This window comes from Carassius carassius, chromosome 6 (assembly GCF_963082965.1).
Source record: "Carassius carassius chromosome 6, fCarCar2.1, whole genome shotgun sequence".
In the NCBI taxonomy this organism is placed as follows: Eukaryota; Metazoa; Chordata; class Actinopteri; order Cypriniformes; family Cyprinidae; genus Carassius; species Carassius carassius.
In genome coordinates, this window is record NC_081760.1 from 4,868,898 (window position 1) to 4,883,559 (window position 14,662).

General features: G+C 39.0%; 1 protein-coding gene across 1 annotated transcript in view; it reads left to right on the top strand.

The window, feature by feature from the left end:
- The window catches only part of LOC132142262 (zeta-sarcoglycan-like), a 257,013-nt gene that overhangs the window by 175,985 nt on the left and 66,366 nt on the right, over positions 1-14,662 (top strand). The window contains exon 3 of the mRNA XM_059552005.1: positions 13,345-13,446. Coding sequence (XP_059407988.1) covers positions 13,345-13,446 — 102 coding nt within the window. The remainder of the gene's footprint in view (positions 1-13,344; positions 13,447-14,662) is intronic.

A 14,662-nucleotide genomic window follows, 5' to 3' on the forward strand; every position in this document is an offset into this window, starting at 1 on the left:
AGATCGACTCAGATCGGTCACTCGCGCCACATAGTAAACGTGCCCACTCCTCAGTGCCCACATACACTATGTCACACACGGCGCGTGGTTTCTGTAAAAGCAAAACCCATGCACGTACGCTCTGCCCAGGCAGACAGCGAGTCGAAAGTGTTAAATGTTCAAGCTTGCAGCCCACAGTTACTCGCAGACATCACGAGTCCCACGGGACCCGCTCAGCCCTCCCCCAATCGGTTAAGCACCGGGATGGGGTCGAGGACGAGCGATCTGCCCGCTGTGATCAGCGCGCTCCCCGCTTCAAATGCCACAGGCGTAACGCCCAGGAATGATTTGGTCATCCGCTTCCTTAGAGGAGCTAGGAGGCTGAATCCTCCCAGACCTCCGTCAGTCCCTATGTGGGACCTCGCGGCGGTTTTGGAGGCCATGAAGGGTCCCCCTTTTGAGCCTATCCAATCAATTAGCCTTCAGCATCTGTCGTTCAAGACAGTATTCTTGTTGGCTCTCGCTTCAGTGAAGCGTGTGGGTGATCTGCACGCGCTCTCGATGAGCCAGTCGTGCTTGGAGTTTGGGCCTAATGACTCAAAGGTCATACTCGAACCTAGGCACGGTTATGTGCCGAAATCCCTCAACACGCCGTTTCAGGCTCAGGTTATTGCCCTGTCTGCCCTGCCGGTGTCAGGAGAGGATAGAGACTCGAGTCTTCTTTGCCCTGTCAGGGTTTTAAGAGCTTATGTGTCTCGCTCTGCTGCCTTTCGACAGACTGAGCAGCTGTTTGTCTTGTCCGGTGGACGTTCCAAGGGAATGGCTGTTTCGAGACAGACTCTATCCAGATGGATAGTTGACGCTATAGCATTAGCTTACGCTTCCAGGGGCCTTCAGTGCCCGCTGGGCGTCAGAACTCACTCCACAAGGGGCGTCGCCTCGTCGTGGACGTGGTCTACTGGGATCTCCTTGCAGGATATATGTATGGCGGCAGGTTGGGCCTCGCCGTCTACATTTATCAGGTTCTATAACCTGGAGGTTCCCGCCTTGCAAGCAAGGCTGCTGTCGGTATAGTCGAATCAGGGCCCTGAAGGAAACTCTGAGTTCGTGAGCGTTATGCGCTGCCGACTGTTATATGGGCAGTATTGCGTAAGACCCGCATTGCCACATTGGTCAGGCCTTGCCTCGGCTGTGTGATGTCATATTGCCGCATCTACGGATGCTGCTAGATATGGGACGGAGGGCTTCACCCCTTCCTGTCCTGGACTCTCTGTGAGTCCCTCAGGTGACTGTGCACTGTAAATCCTGGGCGTTGCTTCAGGTTTATTGGTGTGTGATCCCTGCGCGTACGGCGTTTTACATTGGGTTCCCGTAGCGTCTTAGCTAAGACGCAGTACGAGAGAGCTCTCGTAAGATAACGTACTCGGTTACTAAACGTAACCTCGGTTCTCTCTAGAAGAGCGAACGAGTACTGCGTTCTCTGCCGTGCGTACGATTCACTCTGGTTCGCTTCGGCGATTAAATAAATCAGGTGAGTCAGCCTTTTCGAGCTCCTTTTATAGGTTGGGCCACACCCGTTTCGGCGGGAAGTTGTCATCATTGTCAACATTGACATTAGCAAACCACTCACCCACACGATGCCATACACGCTGTCTGCCATCTGCCATCTGTACAGTGAAAACTGGGATTTGTCCATGAAGGGAACACCTCTCCAAAGTGCCAGTAACCATAGAATGTGAGCATTTGCCCACTCAAGTCAGTTATGACAATAAACTGCTGCCAGGTCGAGACTCTGATGAAGATGACAAGCATGCAAGGACGCTTCCCTGAGACAGTTTCTGACAGTTTGTGCAGAAATTCTTTGGTTATGCAAACTGATTGTTGCAGCAGCTGTCCAGGTGGCTGGTCTCAGGTGATCTTGGAGGTGAAGATGCTGGATGTGGAGGTCCTGGACTGGTGTGGTTACATTTAATCTGTGGTTGTGAAGAAAGTTGGATAAAGTGCCAAATTCTCTGAAATGCCTTTGGAGATGGCTTATGGTAGAGAAATTAACATTCAGTTCACAGACAACAGCTCTGGTGGACATTCCTGCAGTCAGCATGCCAATTGCACACTCCCTCAAAACTTGCGACGTCTGTGGCATTCTGCTGTGTGATAAAACTGCACATTTTAGTATGGCCTTTTATTGTGGCCAGCCTAAGGCACACCTGTGCAGTAATCATGCTGTTTAATCAGCATCTTGATATGCCACACCTGTGAGGTGGATGGATTATTTCGGCAAAGGAGGAGTGCTCACTAACACAGATTTAGACATATATGTTAACACTATTTTAGAGAAATAGGCCTTTTGTGTACATAGAAAAAGTCTTTGAGTTCCGTTCATGAAAAATAGGGGCACAAATAAAAGTGTTGCATGTATAATTTTGTTCAGTGTATATGAATGAAATGACTGTAGCTAGCAATAATTGCTGTATACCAAAACATGAATAAAATTAGTCACAGCTTAAAAGTGCTTTTTCTGCCATGTATATAAAGGTACCGTCATCCCAACTCTGTGTTTCAAATTATCTCTCAAGTTATTGGATTTAAGTACCGTATGACTGGTTATTCATGAGCAACGTTCAAGGTTTATTTCCAAGGTATCCAAGGTGCAAATGTTTAGCTAGTTAGCATGAGTCAATCAGTACCCGTTGGTCGGTGTCGTAACTAAATCAAATGGCTGCAAAACGCATCTTCCTCCAATGACAGATATTCAAAAGTAGTCATATTTTTATATAAAACAAGATTTCTGTGATTATAGTTAAGGTTTTAGCTTCTGATTTATTTTTGGAGGGGACTTTATAATATACATTCTGCTAAAGTTGTGGGTAAGTTGACTTTTAATTGAGTAAAAGTGTTATAAAGTATCCAACCGAAAAATCCTTTGTATTAAAAGTAGAAAAGCTTCCATGTTTAATTTTACATTTTAAAGTATTTTAAAGTAATAAGTATTTTTTTTTCTCTGGCTTTTGAAACTGACAAATGAAATAAAGAGACAGTGGAAATGTTCTTATTAAAATAACTGGTCCAAATCTTTATACAGTAGCCGATTATATCAGAATTTGAATATAGAATGCTCCAGAGCACATTAGATAAAAGTAAAAATCTGAAACCTGTTATCTAAATGTACTATTATTTACAGTTACTGTATGTTAAATTGTTGTTAATAGACTGACTTCTGGCCATGTCCTCACTTAAAAAAATCCACCCATCATCAATAGTAAAAGTGGATTGCTTACACCATAACTACAGTGTAAATATTGTTCTTTTATGTCAGAATTGGTCTGCATGTGAATTTTAAGACATATGGAATGTTGAGTGTTCTGGTCTAGTTTTTAATTCATGTATGTATGGTCTTGCCAAGACAGATGAATGAAAGAAACATATTCATTCATCGGACTGTTATGCTATCTTTCCCATTTGTGTGCAGGTCTTTGAGCGAGTTGTTTACAGTACGAACGGCTCGGCATACAAAAAAGCCCTTGGTGTTCACCTCTTAGCAACCCTCTTAAGAATCACACAGGCCTTTCTCAATAGCCTCAAACAGCTCAGCATTAAACTCATATCAACTCCATTCAGTTCTTCCTCATGCTCTATGGGGTCAGCATGAACCCAGCATACTTAGCTCGATTTTACCTTGTGTCTTAATGTCAAGAATGTATTTAAATATTCAGTATTTATTTAGCTGGTCTGAAGCATGAGTCAATGGGTTTATATGTTGTTATGCATTAGATTTGAGGAGAATATGCAATAATTTTTTTAACCTTTATTTATAACCTTTAACCTTTATTACCCCCCACCCCCCACCCAGCTAAAATTAGTTTTATTTTATTTAGTTTTTTAACAGGGTGGCTGGACTTTAGCTGAACTACTTTTTATTAAAAAAAAATTAGTAGCTTGTATCTTGGCATGCTGCAGTTTCAAAATAGCTTCCTCAACACTGGTGCCCTTGAAGGCTGGTTGATGTTACTGGGCACAATGTCAGACGCAACAGGAGATGATGGACTGTGCGTCATCCCTGCTGGGTTTCTGGAGTGTTCTTGTGCTGATAACGTTCATATCTTGTGAATCCAAGTGCAGTTAGGCTCTTTATCGCTTGGTTTAGAACCCTGATTCACCACTTCCTCCCACACTCTGTGTTTGCTGTCTCTGTGATTGTGTGGAAACGGTCAGGCAAACACAATCACACACATGCGCACAGTTGGATAGGCTATGATATGTTTGTCCAATTAGCCTGGCAATAAAGGATCATTACCTTGACACAGCAGTGTATTAGAAGCTGATTAAAAGAAGATGTCAGGTCCTGTGCTGGGAATAATGCGTGGGAACGAGGCATATCTTGCTGTCTCAGCAGGCTTGCCACCTCTTATCCATGCTGCCCGTCATGATCACTCTTTCATGTTTGTTTTGTTCTTTCTTTCTTTGTTTTAACTCCTTTTTACATTTGTTGTTACTTTCAGCAGGAGACATGTTTATAATAATACAGCCTGTCTTTGTGGTGAAACTTTTGCTCTGTGGCACTCACAGTAATCATCTGTGGGTAAAGGATTTGACAATGACTTAAGACAGTAGATTACTTACATTTTACAGCAACAATCTATCAATCAGGCCTATACAATCTAGTCATATTTATTTATTTATTTGTTTGTTTATTTTTAACTAAAATCTATCCAACTCACCTGTCCCTCTATAATTCCACCCACCTGTTCATCCATATTGCCAATTATTTATTCATACATGCACCCTCCATTTTATCCATCTGTTGAGCAATCCATCCATCCAAATCATGTATGCATTGTTAAAATGCAACCATATATCCATAACTTGCATCATCCTTCCATTGATATTATGCATCCATCCATCCATCACGTGTCCATCTGTCCATTACATGCACCTACCATTACATCCATGTATGCATCCTTCCTTGACATGCAAACACTGACACGTAACTTGTTTCTATCATTCTATCCATAGTATGCATCCATCCATCCATCTATCCATCATGTGTCCATCTGTCCATTGCATGCATCTGTCCATTACATCTATCCATCAAATGCATGCATACATCCACCCATCCATCGATCCGTGACATGAATACATCCTTCCTTAACATGCATCCATTGATCCATAACTTGCATCCATCCTCCGATCCATCACATGTCCATCTGTCTGTCACGTTCATCTGTTCATTACATCCATCCGTCACATGCATGCATTTATCCATTATATGCATCCATCCCACCCATGTGTCCATCTGTCCATCCATCCAGACATTCATAACATGGATACATCCTTCCATCCATAATATGCATCCATCCGTCACGGGTCTGTCTGTCTGTCAGTTACATCCGTCTATTACATCAATTAATCATGTGTATGCATCCTTCTACAGTATTACACACATACATCCATAACTTCCATTCATACATATATAATTTGCATCCATCATCTATCCATCCATTTGTTGTTCCATCCAGCCATAACATCATCCATTAAATGCATTCATCCATCACATGCATCCATCCATCACATGCAATCATGCATTCGTCATTACGTGCATCCAATCACCCATCCATTGCATCAACTACATGCATCCATAGCATGCAGTTTATCTGGTCATATATATAGCCATGTCTGTCAGTATCAAATATGAGTCAAAAGTTAGTGGCCAACCTCAACAAAACGAGCTTGGTCACTAAAAAACACTTTGTTACGCTGAAAACCCTGGACTTGGACAGTTGTTGATTTTCCACCCATGTGTTTCTGAGAAAGACTCTTTAAAGGGGACAGCTGATGCCCATTTTCCACAAGTTGGTATGATTTTTTAGGGACTTCATGAAATGTCTTTGGTTAAAATTCCTCAATGGTCATGTAAACAACACCATTTTTACCTTGTCAAAAATGTCTCGGGTTACTTGACTGTAACCCTGTTCCCTGAAAAAGCGGGAACAATTGCTGCGCACAATAGCGCTAATGAGAACATTCTTTGTTTGACCCGTTGTGAAGCATGTGTGTCAAACACGCCAAGAATTGGCTTAAATATCCTCGGCAGGTGACGTCACTGATAACGTGCACCTGCAGGTTATAAATAGACGTGAAACGAAAACATCCTCAGGTTACCCCTTTGTCTGAAGAGACGTCCTGACACGTCGACAGTGCGGCATTGAGGCGCAGCATCTCGTTCCCGCTTTTTCAGGAAACAGGGTTACAGTCAAGTAACCCGAGACGTTCCCTATCAAAAGCTACTCTCGATGCTGCGCTCAATAGCGCTAATGGGAACGAGAATACCAACGCAGCCGCATGGTAAGTGTCTGGACCCCCAAGGTTGTGCAGTGTGTGGGCGCAAACATCGAAGATGTCTCAGACATGACTCTGGGATGTAGACTCAAGGGCATGTGAGCCCGGAGTAGCATCAACATCCAAACTATAGAATCTGACAAATGTGTGCGGAAAGGATCAACCTGCCGCATCACACACTTGCTGCAAGGGCGCACCTCTTGCGCAAGCCATTGAAGATGCAACCCAACTGGTTGAATGGGCACTAACTCCTAGAGGCGAAGTTTGACCAATTAAACAATTGCTGTCTTTTCGTATATATATTTTATATATATATATATATATATATATATATATATATATATATATATATATATATATATATTTGTTATTCATCATCATCATCCTCTCATCATCATTTTTTAATTTAAATTTTTATTTAAATGATGTTGCTCGAATAGGGGAGAGATAGCAGCTAGCGTCTCTCTCACCTATGAAATCATAATGTACAAAATCTAATTTTAAGCCTTTAATCTGGTCACTGCACGAGTCACCACCTAGTAACTCCTCATGTCCTTATAATCGTGAGAGGAGTGCTAGGAGAGAGCACTCTCAATGTCCATTTCAACAGAAGCTAGAGCTACAGCAGCCTCTGCCCAATCCGAAGAAATGCCTGGGCACGCTTCGGAGGTGGGCACGAGAACCATCAGATCTTCCAGATCGGAGCGCGATCTTAATGAGCGGGAAGCGGCTAGTTCCTCGTGAGAGCAAAGAGCCTAGCGCGGATAGGAAGTGAACCGCGGTGCTTACAACTGCCACTCTAGAACGCGAAAGCAGCCTTTTTTTTTTTTTTTTTTTTACAAACAATAAACATGCGATTTCTCTTCAGAGATCGGCCATGGAGAGCGAGGCACGCATCTCTTATAGAATCAGCAAGAATAGTTAGAACTTTCTTTTTCCTTTTTTTTTTACTCTCAACATACTTCTTTTAAACTAATACTTTCATCAGCGTGACATACACTCACAATGCGGTCTCTGAAGACAAAGAAACCTGAGGATGTTTCCGTTTCATGTCTATTTATAACCTGCAGGTGCACGTTATCAGTGACGTCACCTGCCGAGGTTATTTAAGCCGATTCTTGGCGTGTTTGACACACATGGTTCACAACCGGTCGAACAAAGAATGTTCTCATAAGCACTATTGAGAGCAGCATCGAGAGTAGCTTTTGATAGGGAACAACCCTGTTCACAGCGACCCGCTTCGGTGCATGTCTCTTTAAATAATAATGAGCTCTGCTCACCCCACACCTCACTTCCATGGAAGAGGAAAGGAGATTTGCTAATAATTATAAGAAATATAAAGTGTCAGACTTACTTCTTCTGGAGGTGCAGCTGGAACATGAACAGTGGGTACTGATCCATCCTTGAGTTTTAACTTTTAAGCAAAACCTGCCTAGAATTGTCCCTCATTCAAAAAGCTGGAGTCTGGAGTACAATTAATTGCGCAGACAATTTAGGTGTGTTCAGCGTCGCATTACCATCAAAAACAAAACTTATCCATTGCGTAATCAGTGGCTCTGATGTTGGGAGACAATTAAGACTCTTGAAGTATGTTCGCTTTTACATTGAAAACAGCAAAACACCTGCATTGTTTATGAAAAATGGCGTACAGCGGACAGCTGGCTGAGGGCAGAAATATGCTAATACAGGACAGTCCGTTAAGTGGTCATGGGCGGGGCTTGATCAATATGAAGTCATACTGCTCAGAAAATCTAAACGGCTTGATAACTGAGACTGTTAAGGTTTTGGGGGGGATTAAAAAAAAGAGAGAATGGATTTTTATCATTGTAAGGTGATTGGTGTCCACACTCTGCTGAGACACATTTATATGCAAACACCATGTAAAAATGAAATTTGTATCCGATGTCCCCTTTAAAACAGAGCATTCTGAGGGGGTTGTCCCTGCAATTAGTGAAATTTAAGTGGCTTTTTAAATCTGGTCAAATAGGGAGAAAGCTACCTTAATTTAAAAGTCTGACAGTGGCTCTGTTCTGAAGTTCCTCCTCACCGGGGTATTTAGCTAATCATAGCCCAATCAGTGTTATTATTTAGTCATTTGTGCAAGGCTACAACCACTCAAAACAAGGACTTACATTATAGTACCTCCCATGCGGGTGATTGGGTGGTGACTGTGTGTGTGTAAGTGTTTGTGTGGGGTGGTGGGGGATCACAACTGCTGGTTTGCATTATTTTCCACTGTTCTGCAACATTAATTTTTAAAAGCAGATTCCAGCAACTGGTTGTTTAAATCCAATAAGACATTGATCCAAGTGCCTGGCAAAGCATAGTTAAATCTACAGAGTGAAAATAAATAAAGTTGTGACCTTGTAATAGGTTATTATTATTGAAATTCCAAAGTCAACTCCACGTTAAATTAAAATTCAATAAAGACCTTTATTAGTATTTCAAAGCAAAGTTTGTAACCCCCAGGCATTATTTATATTTTGTGTTTTTCCCCCTCATATTGGCAGTCATTCAATTTGCAGCTGCATTTTTCTTTTTTTTCTTTTTCTTTATTCTACTAGCAATGAACTAGCCGTGGTGGATCGAGCAAGAGTAACTTAGCTCAAAAATGCCAGTTGATTGTCATAATACTTGACATTGGGCGTACAACCCAGTTGCCTGATTTTCTTTTATTATTTATTATGTTTTATAGTTATACTTATATTATGAGAACATTTTGTACCATACCTAAAATTAAACTCAATAACTACTACTCTGTGTGACTCACAGCCAATAGAATGCCCTCTAAATAATTAAATGTCACTTTATTGCTATGAAACAGTCAGCTGACACACTGAAGTGATGATTGTATGTCTGTTTACATGATGCTGATTGCTTGTGCTGTATTTAAAAATGACTCTGGGTGAGTACACATTTATGTCTGCAGAGCTGATGAAGAGCTTGAGAAATGACCCATTTAGAATGCAGTTTGTGACATGAATGGAAGTACAAGCACCTGTGACAAGAGAATGAACATTGTAGCACAAGCTGTAGCTTCATATATAGCACCTTTGATATTATAGGAGATCCCATTTTCCCTTTTCTTGCCCTTATTTCACAGAGATGTTTGGTCTTAACAAGATCAGTCCAGCATGATCAGCAGAAGAGGAAATTGAAAATGTTAGCTGAGAGATCAGCGATTCGGATGCCCACTGCTGTCGAGGAAGTTGATGGTAACAAACCGCTGTCATGCCAGTTGAAGCAGAAATGCAAGCTGTAATGGTACTAAAAGACGTGCAAGTTATAAGACGCTGTTGTCACTTCCCGAATCTCCTAAAGTGGCCACTGATTGACAGAATGTCTGTATTGAACTGACCCAGACTGACACCATGAATAACCATTTTGATTTACTGCAAAGTTGCCTTTGCTCGGCCAGTATTGGAGCTGTAGGGAACCAGCGCACACATTTCAATGTAACTTAATTCACGTTGTCTAGTTATTTAATATAAACAAATAAACTTTGCAGTATAATGTGGATAATATGTCATTTGTGAAGAAAATATTGAATATCAGACTGATTGGGAAAGAAGTAGAGAATAAATATAGGAAATGTGTGTATCCGACAACTGTAGGTGCATTGACATTCACTGGATGCTTATTGTACACCAGTTTGTTATAACAGGAGTTGTTTAGTTTTGTTGCCTCATTGTTGTTGATTTGAGGTCATTATCGCTGATGTAATTGGTTCCTGGTTTGAGGCCTGTGAGTTTAATGGACCAATCCAACTTAGTTTTGGCTAAGAACCTTTTCTTTGGTGAAAATGTGCCAGTGTACACTTTCAGGGTTTTATGCTAGATCCTATCGCACCACAGAAACCTGTTCCCCTAGATAAAAATGAAGTGTGCTATAAAAATGTCTTGTTCTAGGGAATTAAAGAGCATTTCTTAAACAGTTAGCATTATGCTAAGATAGTAGATGTTAGATTGCTAACCAAAGGCCAATGGAAAACAAAAGATAAATGTTTAATCCCAACATTCTTAGATTAAGTAATATAATGTAATATATGATATGTAATGTAAAACACATGAATTAACATATCGTACCATTTTGAAAGAAGTCTGTTGTGCTTATCAAGGCTGCAATATACAATATAGAATATACAACTGCAAATACAACACACGTAATAATACATAATGAAATGTAATTTATGCCATCACTCCATCTTCAGTGCTATGCTTGACCTTTCATAAATCATTCTATAATTCTAATTCAGTGCTCTAATTCTAATTCATCTCTTATTATAATGTGCATATATATATATATATATATATATATATATATATATATATATATATATATATATATATATACAGTATATATATATATATCAAGAATTTACTGTCGCTTTTGATTAAAGTAATGGCTCCTTGTTAAACAAATGTTTATACCTTTGAAATATAAATAAATAAATACATACATACATACAAACATAAAAAAGGTAGTGTATTTTCATGAAATGTTGGGGGGACAGTATTGGCATAGGCTTTTGTCCCATCAATGACTATAATGCATTTCAATGTTTTATTTTTCTGAAAAAATTAAACTGGGAAAAACAGCTGGGGGAAATAGATAGATAGATAGATAGATAGATAGATAGATAGATAGATAGATAGATAGATAGATAGATAGATAGATAGATAGATAGATAGATAGATAGATAGATAGATAGATAGATAGATAGATAGATAGATAGATAGATAGATAGATAGATAGATAGAAAGTTTACCTGAAATGTTGCTAGAACAGGTCTTGAAGTCCCCATCTTCTAGCAGTGCTTTCAAATGCAGTAATTATAATGCTCGTTGTGCTAAATCTGAAACAATACTTTTAGAGCCAACCATGACATCAACTTCTCTAGTATCTGACTCATTAGTGTTGCCAAAGAACACAATGTACTCTCGTGAGATAACATTTACAGGTGAAGGAGAGGTCAATACAATAAAAAGTTAGAATGATTTTTAAAAAGACCACTTTTAGAATTGTATTACTCAGAAGAAAACAAAAGAAGAAAAAAAACTGTCCATCACTTCCAACCATGTCCAACCATGTCTCTTTAGAAATATGAACAATGTCGACTGAAGTTTGACGTCATTTGACGTTTCTTGGTTGCTGAGAACATGATGGAAAAAGGATGTGAAGAAAGAAATAAAGAATATGGCATTTGGGAAGCAGAGAGGTAGCTAGGGAGAAAGAAATATGGAAAATAGCCGTGGGGCTCCTCTTTGTTCAACCCAAATTTGGAGAGAGAAACTGCTTTTGAGAGATGCTTAAATCCACAATCTGACGCATCTGAGTGTGTACATACATTTAGCAGAACACAGAGATGTGGGAGTAAACTGGTTTAGTTATCTGCAAAACAAAATTGAATCATATTTGTTTTAACATTGTGACTCTCATATTTTCCATTCTCACAGGCAGAAGAGTGTTCATTCAAAAAAGCATATAGATTTAACTAATTCATGCTTCACAATGCAAAGCACAAAACGCTGTAATGATTCTCCCAGTTCCTTTTGTATTAATGTTGAACCTGCTACACACTTGGGGCATTTGATCAGAGGCCTGTTATAACGAATTTTCATGAAAAAAAAAAAAAATTAAACAAATATGCTGAAATATAAGATTAAAAAGAATGTAAATCATTGGGATCAGTTAGGTGCCCCCCCCCCCCTTTCCTTTTTTTTGTACAGTTGATTAGACCTTTTCCAATTTCAAATAAATCCCCCCCCCCCAAAAAAAAAAATTATATATATATATATATATATATATATATATATATATATATATATATATATATATATATATATATATATATAATTTAATATACACGTATATTGTCTTGAAAAAATAATTTTCCCCCTGCTTGTAGTACTTGTGGACTATTAGGAAACACTTTTCAGATTATTATGAAGAAAATATTACTTTATATAACTTGGATCCCAGTTTGCATTATGTAGTTTACATAAAAAAAATCAAGCAACACAACTCTTTTCAGGATTGATCCCATTTCCTTGAACTCAGTATGCATGGTTTACAGTATAAATAATCTGAGAAAACAATCCTTCATAATACAAATCTGCTGATAAACATTAATAATATATATTAATATAATATATATATATATAATTATATATAATATATTAATATATAACCTCTTGGCAGGTCTTCCAGCCAATTCTATCAAACCGTTACAAATAATTCAGAACGCGGCAGCAAGATTAATTTTTAATGAGCCAAAAAGAATACATGTCAAACCTCTGTTTATCAATTTGCACTGGTTTCCAATAGCTGCTCGCATAAAATTCAAGGCATTGATGTTTGCCTACAAAACTACCACTGGCTCTGCACCCATTTACCTAAATTTGTTACTTCAGACTTATGTGCCCTCTAGAAGCTTGCGTTCTGCAAGTGAACGTCGCTTGATTGTGCCATCCCAAAGAAGCACAAAGTCACTTTTACGGACTTTTAAATTAAATGTTCCCTCCTGGTGGAATGACCTCCCCAACTCAATCCGGACAGCTGAATCCTTAGCCATCTTCAAGAATCGGCTTAAAACACATCTCTTCCATCTTTATTTGACCCTCTTTAACACTCACTATTCTAATTCTATTCTTTAAAAACAATCTAACTACCTTTCTAATATTTTTATATTCCATTTTCTTTTCATTAATTATGCAATTGTATGTGTAAATTGTATGTGTCTGTATGTGTAAAGACCTCTAACACTAGCTTGCTCTATTCTTTTTTTATTCTATCTAATTTTCTTTATATTATATTATTTAAAATCCCATGCTAGGTGTACTGTGTTAACCTAACTGAGACTTGTTATAGCACTTATATATCATTGCTCTTTTTGTTGTTTTTGATTGCTTCCACTGTCCTCATCTGTAAGTCGCTTTGGAAAAAAGCGTCTGCTAAATGAATAAATGTAATGTAAATGTAAATATATTTACATGAACGTGACAAACTCTTTTTCTCTCTGTCCCTCAGGATGGCATGGGAACTCTTCGCGTAACCAAAGAGGGCATCAGATTAGAGGGAGTGTCTGAGTTCCTCCTTCCACTCTATGTGAAAGAGATCAACTCCAGAAGAGTAGGTTCTGTCTCATTTTCTAAACCTAAGCAATGGGCAGGCACCAACAGATTGCACAGATATCATGTTGTTTGGTTAAATGCAGCCAGTTATTTTTGCTACTCATTTGTAGTTTGTCAAGCTATATATTATAAAAATTAACAACATGTATATACTACTACTGCTCTCTCCATCAAATGGCAGCACAGCCAGCATGCTGACAGAAAGTGTACATTGGCATGGTGTCAGACATCACTGGTCTGTCATCGACGGTACCAGCTGAGTGCTACCAGTTTGTGTTCTGGGGATTCTAGCTTGAACTCTTGAATATATTAACAGGGCCGAGTGTACTAAGATGAATAAAGCAAGCACACATGCAGAGAAGTACACAGGGTCGGGTGCTTCCCCAAACTCCTGCTGTACACATGCTTCATGTTCCGCTTCATTTGTTTTCGGCCTCTGTTGACCTTTAGCACCCAATTGTAAACATAAAGTTGTTGATCGATTTATCTCCTTCTCTCTCATTCTCTTTCTCTTTGTGTCTCTCTTTTTAACACACTATCAATCTATCTATCTATCTATCTATCTATCTATCTATCTATCTATCTATCTATCTATCTATCTATCTATCTATCTATCTATCTATCTATCTATCTATCTATCCATCTATCACTCTCTAGAGGAAGTTTGCAATATTACCTTTATGTTGTGTATATATATGTGATTAATCTGGGTGAGTTAATTAACCCGCTAGCAGCGCTTCAGTTTGCAGATGTTCATTCACTATTCTGCTTCAGCTCATGTAGCTCCAGCAGGTCAATCCCTGAGATTACTGACTATGATTCAATTATCTACAACAATCATATTGTTTTTAGATGTTTATTCTTCAGTGTTGTACATTGTTAATAGTACAGTGTCAATATTCTGTGCAGTTATCTTTTTGTTTTTTTTCAGCATATATTCATCAACAGTATGTTGTAACTTACAAATCTGTTACTGACAAAATCAAGAGGACCCGTTTTAACAAACCATTAACCTCCAATCTGTTTTTTTCAGCAGTCCTGCTGCTTTGGATTATTAGGTAGTCTAACAGTATCCATAACATGGTAAAACATCTGCACTAGTCCTTTCAGCACTATTGGTGTTTGGAGCACTAATGAAAGTCAACTTAACAGAAGTGTAGCAGTTTCTATACTTTAGTCTATACCAATACACTGTGCAAAACAATGGCTGCTAA